Source organism: Rhinoderma darwinii, chromosome 10 (genome assembly GCF_050947455.1).
Source record: "Rhinoderma darwinii isolate aRhiDar2 chromosome 10, aRhiDar2.hap1, whole genome shotgun sequence".
NCBI classification, from domain to species: Eukaryota; Metazoa; Chordata; class Amphibia; order Anura; family Rhinodermatidae; genus Rhinoderma; species Rhinoderma darwinii.
In genome coordinates this window covers 27,925,581-27,940,169 of record NC_134696.1, presented here as the reverse complement: position 1 = coordinate 27,940,169, position 14,589 = coordinate 27,925,581, and the positions used below count along the sequence as shown (strand labels likewise).

At 40.2% G+C, this 14,589-nt stretch overlaps 1 protein-coding gene across 1 annotated transcript in view; it reads left to right on the top strand.

Moving 5' to 3' along the window:
• Nucleotides 1–14,589, top strand: part of C1QTNF12 (C1q and TNF related 12) — a 43,055-nt gene that overhangs the window by 10,403 nt on the left and 18,063 nt on the right. The window contains exons 2-4 of the mRNA XM_075840944.1: nucleotides 12,142–12,261; nucleotides 12,854–12,971; nucleotides 13,958–14,142. Coding sequence (XP_075697059.1) covers nucleotides 12,142–12,261; nucleotides 12,854–12,971; nucleotides 13,958–14,142 — 423 coding nt within the window. The remainder of the gene's footprint in view (nucleotides 1–12,141; nucleotides 12,262–12,853; nucleotides 12,972–13,957; nucleotides 14,143–14,589) is intronic.

Genomic DNA, 14,589 nt, shown 5'->3' with positions numbered 1-14,589 from the left:
CTTGAGAGGTGATAAACATAATATTGTTTTTTTCCGTCAGTGCCATAGACTTTGAATGGAGCGCAAGGTGCATGCTCGACTGCTGCTCCATCCAAACTCCTGCTGGATAGGTGATAAATGCGTCTGTCTATCTATCCATCCATCTAACCATCCATTCATCCATCCATAAGTGATAAATGCATATGTCTATCTATCTATCTATCTATCTATCTATCTATCTATCTATCTATCTATCTATCTATCTATCTATCTATCTATCTATCTATCTATCTATCTATCTATCTAGAAAAACAAATGGATCCAGCCGCACCGGTATGCTGTGGGTGCAAGCCAACGGGATAAGACCACAATCCCAATGGTATATAAGACAAAAAATAGGCAGCACTCCGTTCAGGTAGAGGTGAAAAAAGAGGGTACTTTTATTGTCCCATAAACAGTGGCAACGTTTTAGCTCCTTCCACTGGAAGGAGCTGAAACGTTGCCACTGTTTATGGGACAATAAAAGTACCCTCTTTTTTCACCTCTACCTGAACGGAGTGCTGCCTATTTTTTGTCTTCTATCTATCTATCTATCTATCTATCTATCTATCTATCTATCTATCTATCTATCTATCTATCTATCTATCTATCTATCTATCTATCTATCTATCTATCTATCTATCTATCTATCTATCTATCTATCATCTATCCATCTATCATCTACATGTTTATGTACATGTATTTCTGTATCAGTGTCTTCAGCACAATATAGTACATGCTCTGTCACAATTAATTGAAATAAATGAGGGTTACGTCAATTTCTGTCCGTTATAATCAAGTGCAATCAGTTCTCCACTAAGAGGAGAGAATAAGCGTCACTCATTCTTTAGATCGGAGGAGGAGGCACCACCACCAATCACACTTTTTTTTTACATGTCTGAATGACGTGTAGAAAACATGTGGAAACCTCCTTTATGCTTGTTAACTTGAGTGCAATATTACAAAAATAAGGTGATTTCCCTTTAACAGCACGTGCCATATCTTCAGTGATGTCAGGAATCAAAGGAATATTTCAGCACGGGGGTGAAATTACCTGCTTGCATTTCCTTTCATGCTTGAAAAGGCCACAAGATGCTCGGGCTAGACTTCAAGTGTCAATTTCAAAGTACAGTAGGACTTTTGATACTCTTGTATTCCACAATCAAACAACTAATTTCAGAGGTTGATTTGCTGATAGGAGATTTGTATAAGTCACAGAGCTCAGCTACAAATTCTCAATTCCCTGGTGTGAGATGATATTTGTAGCTTGGCTGCAGTACAAACACAAATTCGGTTAGTATAAAAGACTGCACTAGTAAAACAAGCCTTAATATTCCCTGGTTGTTAGGATAAAAATAGCTTTACTGGCTTTTACATTATGAGACTAGAATGGACACAAGACGAGAAGTTTGAGAAGTTATATACAACTGTAATATATTGTAATTTTTCCTGCGTTCAATTATGTGTCTAGCCATCTTATATATATTTTCGAAAGTTTGTTTGAAGCCCGATTTTTCATTGGTTTAAAATGGATCACGTCATCGAGGCCACCATACTAACCGGATGTGCCAAGGGGGAAGTTGTCTTTATTCCTACATAATATTGATGGTTATGGATTCTTTCTATCATCTCCAACCTCTAATAACACACACTTCTTATGTACCATTTATTATTATTATAAGCGGGGCACACATTGCGGTTATCGCATACACCACTACACAGATTCACTTTCCCTGGAACTGCATTGTTCCTCTGTTATTGGAGTTGAGGCGTCCGGCGCACGTCGTACTGCGCATACGCAGGGAGCCGCGCAGTGTTTCTCCTGGTGTCGGCCCCGGCGCATGCACACTGGGTACGGGAGGTGTGGTGCTTGGTCCTGCCCCTGGCCGTCGCATTGGGCATGCGCGGAGGGCCGCGATGTGGGGCGGTCCTGGCGCGTGCGTGTTGTACACGGGCGGGGGGCTGTTCTCGTGCTGCACTAGGCATGCGCGGAGTCCCGCGTCATGCAACATGGCGCCAGTATCTGACGCATGTGCATGGCGCTCTGACGGACGGCATCTATATCGTAAGTCAACCTCCCGAGCAACGCCGGGTATAAAAGCTAGTTCTACCTATGTAATAAATACCAGTAAGCTTGTCAATGCTATTGCATCCACGGAAAAAGTGTTACTGTAACAGAAAATGCTGTACGTAAAACAGAATCATGGGATCACATCTACATGACCACTGTTTTTGTAATAGAGCTCTGGCGCTGGTCATGTGATCGCTTTCGGCCAATTAGCCAAGCAGGACATGCTGGGTTACAGTCAGAGTACACCCTCTGACAAATGCCTAATGAGGATTTGATATATTTTTAAATACTGGCCATGTCTCAATTATGATATTCAGATCCTGCCCATACATACATACGCTCAGCCTGAGAATGCCCTATAGATAATGCCAACCAAAGTGTGCCCTCATAGACCGTGTCATTCAAGGAGTACTTATAGACAGTGTCAAACAGAAAGTGCCCTCACAAACCGTACTAACTGGATAGTGCCCAAACATAATCATCTAAAGAGTGCCCTAATAAACAGTGCCAGCCAGAGAGTGCTCCCATATACCAGATAATTCCCCTATATACAATGTCACCCAGAGAGTGCCCTCATAAATAGCATCCACCTGAAAGTGCCCCAATTAAACAGTGCCAGATAGAGATTGCCCCTATAAATATAGCCATGCAGAGAGTGTCCAGATTAACAGAACCATCAAAAGTTTCCCCATAAACAGTGCCAGCCAAGAGGTGCTCCCATGAACTTTGCTCACCAGATAATTCCCCCATATACAGTGTCACCCAGAGAGTGCCCTCTTAAACAGTGTCACACAAAGTTCCCCCATTAAAGAATCACAGACAAAAAATTTACCCCAAAATTAGAAACAAAAAAAGTTGCTGTTCGTATCTCTTCAGCAAATGAGTTTGACTCGGCATTATACTCGCCTGCCCTTCTGGAGAGTTCAGAAGATCTCAAAGTTTTCAGGAGAGACTCTTGGATAGGTATGCTGATAGATGGTCTAATTTAAAGAGTTCTGTCTAGTGACAGATTTATATGAAAGGGCATCTGCCAGCCAGAACCCTGCAGTTAGGCATTTGTGAGATGCCCTACAAGTGCAAGGCCCAGTCTTCTCTGTTTGAGCTGCCACACTGTACAGTAAGTAAGCAGACCAGGTCCTAATGAGGTGACCAATGAGGTGAGTCCAGAGACGATAGCTTCCGCCTATTGCAAATATTTTGTTTAAATATATTAGTTCAATTTTTTTAGTATAGGTTCTCCAAAAGTTATGTAGAAGGAGGTGCCAAGGGCCCTACAGGAATTAAGATAACCATCGGCAGACAGATATTACTGATGGTTGGTGACCCAGTTCTGTCCTCGTGGAGATTCTGAGCAAGGAACACCATCTAAAAATCTAACACACAGGGAAGATACAATTCATTAAAGGAAGATTTTGCAACAAGATTTCTTGTTCAATATGAAAATTGTCAGAAGAGCCCATTATGACCTTTTACGAGCACTCATTTTTGGCCCAATACAACAATTGCGTTGAAGATATGTTTAAATTCTGAAGGCTTAATAAGATTATTGGCCAAAACTAGATCTCCATTGTGTCCAGTAAGTATCAAAGCTATGATTAGCTGTGTTAAGGTTTAGGGTAACCTAAAGCATTTGGCCTAGTTAGACAATTTTTATGTTTTGTTTCATCACTAGATGGTGAGAAATATCGAACCCAGTGTGTCCATATTTGTGTAAGTGTGTTAAGTATTTTGCTAAAGGTGGTTACAGTCTGTTTTGGATCCCCCAAATTATGCACAGTACATTTCTTTGGTATTGCCCACCATAGAAGCAGCCCCTGCAGTTAGTTTAGGCCCCATGGAGCGGGTGGACCCGCTTCAAGTAGTGCTATAAACCTCAACATCACTACACAATCAACCAACCAACCAACCAACACACTAGATTCAAGCCACCCTTCTATCCCACAAGTTATGGCAAGATAGGCAAATAAGCACTGGGAGAAGAAGCTTAAAATTTTGTTCACACTTGCATTTCTGACAGCTATGCTGGATCCATATACTGTACAAACGGATACTAAGAAATCTTGACGGACACCATTGACTTTTGCCATCAAAAATACCAGGAATCCTGATGGAAAGCACATCATACAAGTGTGAACAGAGCCTTACTAGCCCCAGGAAAAAGTCAGATTTTTTATGTTTGCTATGAGGGCGCCCTCTTTTATGTATATTTTTAAGTTTATCCTTTCAGCTATTTTTTAAAGTTTCATTATACTTACTTCCATTTGATTGTTCATAACCTTTTATTTCACATTTTAGTCTCTGGGGGTGACTGAAAAAATGGATGGTGCTATCTGCTAGACATTATCAATCAATCAATCTATTTTCGATCACGTCTCTCTCTAAAGGGAATAGCAAACCCAAAACGTAATGGAATTGTGGGTAATAGATAGGAAAGGAATGGCATACATTAATGGCAATGGAATACGGACTAGTGTATTCATTCATTGATGACGGTGGAACCATCGTGGCATTCATTTAGACCAGGATTATATCAGTGTAGTGTACACGTAGCGTACAAATCCTTTCCGTTTACTGCTGTACATAATCTACATCATATTGTCCAGCTCCAGTAGATGTCACTGTCACCAGCCAAGCTTTGCTAGCCGGAAAGATTTATGAATAAGCTGCAGTGGCGCAAGTAACTGTGACTGTGTGCACTCACCATGCCACCTCTCCTAAGCTGCTGTGTATTAAGCTTCATGTCCAGTAGGACAGAGCCTGGCAGCACCTGAATTGGCAGCCTTGCCTCAGTGCCTCAACCTAAAGCTGCCAAAACAAAGAAGATCCCAGCCAGCGAGTGCTGGGACTGCTTCTGCATGCCATAGTAATTAAATAATCACTGTGCAATGGGGCTCCTTCCAGAAGCCATTCAGACTTCACAACAGTACTGGAGTGGAGAGTGAATTACTGTTTGTCTACCTTTAAAAATGGACTGAACATTTTTTTTTATTATTATTTTCGGACTGTCATGCTATATATCTTAAAACGTAATCAATGTTTCAAGAATTTAGGTAGTGAAAAACAGTGGAGGAATTTTGGAGTTTTGTAGGATTTATTTTTTATAGTTTATTGAACATAGAAGTTAAAGCTGTAATTTTTTGATATGTCTCACTTAAAGGCGTTGTTCGCTTTGCTTAAAGAGGCTCTGTCACCACATTATAAATGCCCTATCTTGTACATAATGTGATCGGTGCTGTAATGTAGATTACAGCAGTGTTTTTTATTTAGAAAAACAATCGTTTTTGACGGAGTTATGACCTATTTTAGCTTTATTCTAATGAGTTTCTTAATGGACAACTGGGCGTGTTTTACTTTTTGACCAAGTAGGCGTTGTGAGAGAAGTGTATGACGCTGACCAATCAGTGACCAATCAGTGACCAATCAGCGTCATACACTTCTCCCCATTCATTTACACAGCACATAGTGATCTTATTACATCACTATGTGCAGCCACAGAAACACACTATAACATTACTCACGTGTCCTGACAGTGAATATACATTACCTCCAGCCAGGACGTGATGTCTATTCAGAATCCTGACACTCCTGTAGCGTTTGTTTGAGATTTACAGCAAGGCAAACGTAATCTCGCGAGATTACGATGTAACCTGTCATTTAAAATGAGATTACGTTTGCCTTGCTGTAATTCTCAAACAAACGCTACAGAAGTGTCAGGATTCTGAATAGGCATCACGTCCTGGCCGGAGGTAATGTATATTCACTGTCAGGACACTTGAGTAACGTTATAGTGTGTTTCTGTGGCTGCACATAGTTCTGTAATAAGATCACTATATGCTGTGTAAATGAATGGGGAGAAGTGTATGACGCTGATTGGTCACTGATTGGTCAGCGTCATACACTTCATTCCACAACGCCCACTTGGTCAAAAAGTAAAACATGCCCAGTTGTCCATTAAGAAACTCATTAGCATAAAGCTAAAATAGGTCATAACTCAGTCAAAAATTATCGTTTTTCTAAATAAAAAACACTGCTGTAATCTACATTACAGCGCCGATCACATTATGTACAAGATAGGCCACTTATAATGTGGTGACAGAGCCTCTTCAAATCCCTACTTGTTAAAAGGGTCTCTGGACATTAAGCGAATCACAAAGTGTCCCCATGCTGGGACCCTCAGGGATCAGCTGTAAACTGTGGGTACAATTGTCAGTAAGTATTCACTATCTCTGCAGCGCCACCACAGGGGAAATTAAGTATTACACGGTGCCCATTGAAATTAATGGGTTGTGTGTGTAAAGCAGGATAGGACAGGTCCTCCAGAATAAGATACACTTTTTGTAACCGCTCTTCAATCTGGCCAATAGATGAGGATCCTGAACATGTGACCCCCCTCTATTGTCTCAGAATTACTGAATAGTGTAAATGAAAATGGGTTTTCTAAACTAGACAATCCCTTTAAAGTGTCTTTTTATATTTAATGTAAGTCCACATTCAGATGGAACTCTATGGTGAGATAAATTCCGTCTCTTTGAGTCCAGGTCTTGTAGTCAAAATAAGGACGCTAAAAAGCAGCCTAATACGGCTGTAAAAATGTGGCTTAAGGCTGTATATAATTGTTACCATCCTTTATAAAAATTGTTTAAAGTGTAATTGCTTTTATTATTTCACAATTTAAACCTATAGATACAATTTTAGAAACTTTGCAAATACTGTTTTGACAGTTTTTACTTTTTTCATGTTATTTTCAAAACTTAGCTGATTGCCCTTTTGGAAATAGTCTTCTGCTGAAAGTTTAGTGGACTGTAGCAGTTGTGGACCATTATTGTATAAGATCCTGGGTCCACCAGAGGATCCTCTCACACTCTGGTGGGCCAGTACAACTTTCTTTCCTGGTGCATGGGCAGCCCGGAAAAAATCCTAAGTCATCCTTATATGCCTCAAACCACTTTCTATCATATACTGCATGATATGGATGATGCTGGGGGCGGCCACCATCCCATATTGGGTATGAAATGAAAGAAATTGCTCAGAATTGGCCATCATTGGTGATATAATAATCAAGCTTGAGCAAATCAGGTCCCATGGTAGTGTGTATGACCATCTTTACACAATGTGAAGGCACTGAATATACTTTAAAGGAAATCTCCACTTTGTTGTCCTGTTGCTGGATTCAAGTCACCAAAAAGCAGTGCATTCTGGGAGTTCAATTAAGAGTTACACAGTTAGAGTAGAATCTGAAAGAAAGAACCAGCAGAATTTCTGCAAATTCTATATTACTGTCATCAGCTCTGTAGGATTGTTTCTGAGCCAAAAATGAGCTCAGAATAGTTGTCACTTCCCTTCCCCCAGTTCATCCACAATTACTTATCATACAGATGACATACAGTTGCATATGTCTGAGCTATACATCGGACGATTTCCTCTGCACATACACGAGGCTTACACACCCATCGATCGCAGTCTTGGGGAATTAACATTAACAGATTATTAATTTCCAATAAAAAATGTTTATACTTTACAGGTTCTCAGAGGGTACGGATTTACCTTGCAGAGATCCAGTTGGTAGGGAGTCTTTAGGGCAATGCTACCTGGGAAAAAATATTTTGCATATTTGATAAGATTGAAACAAGTAGTAAAATGAGCACCTCGAGAACCTCCAAAGTACTACAGAGACAATGACTTTTTCTTAACTAAAAAAAAGGAAAGAAAAAAACACGGCGCCACATGGTGCAGATCACAAAGGATGGTATTGAAAGGTAAACTGTGGTAGTAATTGTGCTCACCTATTGAGGTTGTGCAAAGGTAGGCGCAACTCTACTGTAGACAGAATAATAAGTTATGATGAAGCTGCAGCTAGGTCCAAATCGGTAACACACACGACAACCGCTCGATTAGGCATATATAAAAATTGAAAAACTGAACTATATACAGCGCTGCTAACATCAAGGGCAAATTCACGAGAAAGATGTAAATAATAATAACTGGTTTATTAGAAATGCATAAGGCTACGCGTTTCGACACTGTACCAGCCAGCGTCTTGCCTGAGGAAAACGCTGGTACAGTGTCGAAACGCGTAGCCTTATGCATTTCTAATAAACCAGTTATTATTAGCAGTTTTTCAATTTGTATATATGCCTATTTCTTAACTAGACGTTTATTGCTCTCACCATCTTCTGTTGTCTCACCAGAAGAAATCATTGTTCATTTTTTTATTATTAGAAATAAAATTGACATTTTTACAAGCACACTGGTCTTGCCCAATGGCTATTATTCTCATTGCTGTGTTTTATTACATCCTGTTTGAAGTGTAGCTGGCACATTCCACACCCTCATTTCACTAATGGGGAAAGCACACTTCTGCCGAAACCAGCTTACACTGACTTCTTTAACCTGTTCTTGGCCAGGCATCGACATTGAGTCTTTCAGCAGATGCCATTCTGGGTGCAGAAAATCAGGCCCAACATGTTTGGGGCCATACACTTTATACATATCTTATATTTTTGTTTATATGAAAGTTTAGCAGCCATATGATATAGAATATCTTCTGTTACACTGCACCCATCATCAGCTGAAGGACGTGGCCTCATGTGATGTCATCGCTAACAAGCCAGGCGTCTCTATTGACTGTTTATTTTCAATCTCAATGCCAAATTGTTAGGGTGTGAATAGTATTTTAGGCACCCTTGGGCAAGGCACCTGTGACGCAAGAAACTGTGCCCTTAAAGGGTGGGATTTTCAGGAAATGTAGTTGTTCAATAACAAAAGAGTTGGTAGCCTGGTTTCTAGGGGCAGCAGAGATGCTCATTTAATTAAGGTGGCATGTAAAGTATGGTTGCCAGAAAGGTTGATACGACTCCAGCTTGGGTTTATTTAAAAAACTGGTGGCAAATTGTTGAAATTAGATCTTATGACCAATCGTGTACTTTATGTGTTCACTATGTAAGAAAAGGTATGTGTGCGGGGAAAGGGGAAATGTCTAAACATAGTTCAGCAGATGTGATAAAGGGCGGCTTGGTGACTTTTTTGTTAGCACGGTAGCCTTGAAGCCTTGCAGTCCTGGGCCTTAAAGGGGTTTCCCCATAATCATTATATATCACCTATCCACAGGATAAGTGATAAATATGTGATTGGTGGGGGTCCGAACACGGGGTTCCCCACGATCCCAAGAACTGGCTTACTGTGCTATTCACGGGAGCCCCATAGGAATGGAGCGGTATTGCCCATGTTCAACCACCGCTCCATTCATTTCTATGGGGCTGCTGAGCACTATCTTCGGCAGCCCCATAGAAATGAATGGAGCGGTGGCAAAGCATGCGCACTACTGCTCCATTCCTATGGGCTACCAGGAACGGCATGGTAAGCGCATTCTTGGGATTGGTGGGGGTCCCAGTGGTTGGTCCCCCACCAATAAGATATTTATCACCTATTTTATGGATAGGTGAAACATATTGATTATGGGAAAACTCCTTTAATCTGACCCAGGGAAAGTTTCCATCGAGTTTACATTCTAACTACTATATTACTGCCTAGTGTAGACAAGAATACGGATCTAAACACATAGGAAATATTCAGACTGGAATTACCACAGTACTGTCCCTAAAACCTTCTAGATGAGAGAGCTTCTTGAGCTCGTGGTATATAAACCCATGATTCTTCAAATACAAGAATTTGACCTTCTCCTTATGGTAATCTTAATCTTGCATTAACAAAACTGACATATTGAGGGCTCATGCACACAAGTGTATTATGGCTCCATACAACCTCCATTCTAGTCCATACTATACCTCCATATGCTTTTGATTTCATGCAGAGGTTTTCTCAAATATTTTATATGGAATCCGAAATAAAATAATTGCCGTATTCTCCCGTCTGATTATGAACCGACACAAAGCTTTAAACTGAATATCCGCCCTTAAACACCATTCTGTTTTTTTTGTATCTAAATAGTCCAAAATTCTGTTCTGATTCATTTCTTGATATATTTTTACTGCAATTGGAGCTTCCCTTTTCTGATACAGAGCTCCAAATCCACTGCTTTGCCGTAGAGTTAACTCTTAAGACTCTGACTACCTGCAGCTGCTACGAGAGAGAGCTTATTGCATACTGCTTATACATTACATTTAATAAGGCTCTGTTCACATCTCCATTAGGAACCTCCATTGCAAATCTAAATGACGCACAAAATAGCGCATTTTCACAAGTGAACGCACATATAAGCGTACCCTTACCAGATTTACAGATCATATGACCTAAGGTTCTTGATTGTTTTCTCCATTACAGAGAAGATTTGGAATATTTAAGTACTTGGGCTGATATTTTACTGTCTCAGGACTTTTCTTTGTGAATTGGACTTAAGTATTGTGTTTATATAGGAATTCAAGACCGCGATTGCAAAGAGCTGGGTATGTAATGCTTCCCTGACGTACCTTTCCTCCGATATTTTCCCTCTGTGGATGTTTTCATTAACACCTTTACTGAGTCCAGTAGTTATTATACTAGTAGATGCCACAGACACTTCATTTCTTCTTAGACATAAGCCTTTCTTTTACCTCCTTGGCGAGTTTAAAGTGTTACAGGATGCACAAAAGGCTCGGCAGGCAGCTCATGTTGGTGGCTGTGCTGAAGTTAACTGGAATCAAACCCCATTGATTTCACCTATGAAGCAAAAAAAATTGTAGCTAAGATGAATAGTATTTTAGTTGCCTGTAACATACCAACACAAATTGCAAATTATAATTTGTTGTAACACAATTTAAGTATAAAATATAATAAATACAATGGGGGAGATTTCACAAAACTGGTGCAAGGGAAAAGTGAACAATCAGGACACTGCTTTAATTTTTCAAAGGACCATAAAAGTTTAGAAAGAGTGTCTCTTGAGAACCAAATATGTCTGTGCCTTACGTGGACTGCCCCATTGATTTCAATAGGAGCTGTGTAATGCTTAATTTCCCCTGTGGTGGCGCTGCAGGGTGATTGAGCACTTGCTGCTGGGTTCCCTTACAGATTATAGATGATCGCTGTGGGTCTAAGTAGGGGGACCTCCTGTGATCAGCTTGTCACTGGATCCTTACGAAAAATTCATTAAAAGTTGCAAGATGCCAAACACAGATCCGCATGTTAATCTTTTTGATCTGGCCTGTCATTGGAGTTTGGGCTGTACCAATGCCAGGTAGCTCCAGCTAATGTCAGGGATGTAACTCAACTGTACTTAGGCTCTGTTCACATCATGTCTCTGATATGCGTTTGCCACATATCTTGGGAGCACTACTTGTAATATATACGTCAATGTGTCCATATATTTCATAGGCCAATATAGTGTCCTTAGGCAAATGTTGGGGCTGTATACATTAGTAGTTGACTACACTTTTCCGAACACGGGGATCCGGCACAAAAGGATAATAGTTGCATATGTCTGGGGTATACGTTCAGCGGCACATGTCAGACGTGCATGCAGAGGTTGTGCCTGAGCATAGTGTGGACAGAGCATAAGCTAGACTTTTTACTGTACCAGTTGGCCATATTATGTATGTTGCAAAAACTTGTTCCAATCATCTCAGCGAAACTAAATATTGAAATAGGTCCTGCACCAAAATTTATTTTCAGAAAAATCGGATTAATATTAGGAAATTAGCAGAGTAAATTTGAATATTGCTGTGTTCTTGTCCATTCTCTGCCCTCAGATCTGCGCCAATTAGGGTTTGAGCTGGTTGCTAGTGTTACTCTTCCTGACAACCCCATTTTACAGGCTGCATTTGCTAGGCAGTGTATCCCAAGCATCCAGTCCGTTATATACTGGACATTCTTTGGAATGTCACACGAATACACTAAGCTCTACTCCATCTGTGTATATTTTTTTTGCTTTGGTAAATTATGTATGTTTCTTCAATCTAGATCTACTAGTTGTCTATAAAATTGTATGCATTTGTTTTTTGCTTTATATTACTTGAACAAAATCTGAAAAAATGTAGAAAATGTATTTATTGAAAATATTTTACTTCGGAGATTTTTTTTTTATTTGGATATAAGTTTCCTTTTTCTTTTTTGTTTAGCTTCCTGAATCTCCCGGTCTTGAAAAACCAGATCCTGCAATAACATGGGTCAAATTCAGAGACCGAATTGATGATGGGACATACCCAAAAAAGAAATGTAATAAACCTAACAAGAATTCTGTGAGTATCTGAATTGCTCAGTTTTTCACCATTATTGGACAGATCCATTTCCCAGACGGAACAAGGGAAAACTTTCCCAGGGAAAAGAATCCTCCTCTAGGATCCATTATTGAGAATGGATCCCTCCAACAATAGTGCAAAAGTAACATTACTTGTTGGTATTTTAATAATGTGAAGATTTTATTATTATAACTGATTAATATGTTTAATTAGATATATCACTGGGCTTGGGCTACTACACCCAAGAAACTTTTTTTTTTTTAAATAAATTTTTGATCGAGAGAACCTTTAACCTCCAATCTAATATTAATTTATTATATTTATTTCCCCATTTTCTTTTACCTTACAGTTAATATTAGGCTTTAAGGGATAAAGGGATATTACTCTACGGAGTGTAGAAGTTGCCCTGGAGCCTGAGGTTCTCCAAAATGTTCCTCTGCTCCATCTGAGACAAGTACTACAAATTACGCTTAGTAATTGGGGACCCTGCTTCAAGTTATACTCTTGGATTGATGTATTATTCAGAAAAAGTTTACTCCAATGCTGCCCTTTTCAGGATCCAGCATGATTTTTTCCTCTGTTTTTTCTTCAGAGACTTTCGGGGCCACCAGGCCCACCAGGACCACAAGGACCTCCTGGACCTCCAGGAGTGCCAGGAGCTGAGGTCACACATGAAGTATTGTTGCAGGAGTTCAAACAGATGCTTAAAGGTAGGGTGATCCCAAGTCTCATATACATCTTTATGTACTAAATTGTGAAGAATAACACAAGAGGCAGATCTATAGGTTGACCATCACTGCTATAGCCGCCAATCTCTGTGATGTTATTGTACTATTATTACAGGAGGGGATTTGTGTAAGTCAGGTCTTCAAAATCTAGATCACAGAGGGAGCTAAAAACTAAGGAATAACTGCATCCAGTGCAATAAATATAGATGACTTCCAAACGTTCAGTACCTCATCTATAAACAGAGCGGAGAGTAGCTACAAAGAGCGTCTCCTGCATTTGAGGACCCAGAAAATTCATTCACTGCATGGAAATCCAATTGATTTCAATGGGCACCATGTAATGCTTCATTTGCCCTGTAGAAACAATGTACGGGAATTAAACACTTACGCTGGCCATACACATTAGATGTATGCCTGCTGAAACCGACCATTTCGGTGGGACCGGCTAACCGTCTGTGTGTGGGGGGTGTCCCGACTCACGCCTGTTGGCAGATGTCATGGGACAAAGGGTCGGGCAAGTTGGATTTCAACATGCCTGATCCTTTTGTTCGTTATTAGATAAGCCACAGACAGAAAAGTCTGGCTACAGCTTTCTCCCTGAGAACACATGCCTGACTGGCCCAGCCAAGTGTACCTATGTATGGAGGAGTCGGGAGGAACAGCTGTCAGCTGAACGCTCTCTAAAATGTATGGTTAGCATTACAGAAAGGTTCCCCCACAGATTACAGCTGATCCTAGTAGCACCTTGTGATTTGCTTAGACCCCTTCTAATGTTTTACTCTTCACAAAAATTTATCACGATAATGATTGATCCACTTTTGTTTGAATGGAGACCAATCCATTATTTCATTCCCTAAAAGGATTGAAAGGGAAAAAGCAATGTAAGTTTTAGTTCCTAAATACAGATACTATGTATTAACTGTTTTTTATGACATCCTTTTAATAAATTGCTTTTTATATTTCCATAGAGGCCACAGAGCGTCGCTGGACATCTGGAGATAGTGCTGATCACACCAGTGAACCTCCACCCCTTGTGCTCCCAATCAAAGACCTCTATCCATACAGGCGAATAGATGAAGCATTTCATTGTCGACTTAAGGGTTCTATGCTTGTGGACAAAAGAACATTGGCAGAACTTCAAAATTTTCAGCTGGTAAGAAATAGGAAAGAAATTGATAGATGTCACATTGACCGAAGAGAAATACAGTACTAGAGGTGGACTGAGCGTCAAATCGGCCCACAGCCATTAAAGCACCAGGTCCCTTTACCAACCACTGTAAAGATGAAACTTGGTTTTAGTTAATAAATTGCATTTGTGGAGGAGTTATCACTTATTTGTAAGTGACTTAAGGGACGCGGGCCAGCAGGTGCTGCCCTAATGTCCGAATAGTTAGTCAACTCCTGGTCGGTACATTAGAATAAATCCGATTTGGATATATATATATGGGCTATGGAATAAAATGATCAACCCAAAGAACAATTCCAATGTGACATGACAAGTATTTACGGACTCGGTATGAGAAACGTGCTCAGAGAAGTACCCAGATCCTTTCCACAATCTTCTTACAAATGCATTACTCAGCAGGGGCGATAATGAGAA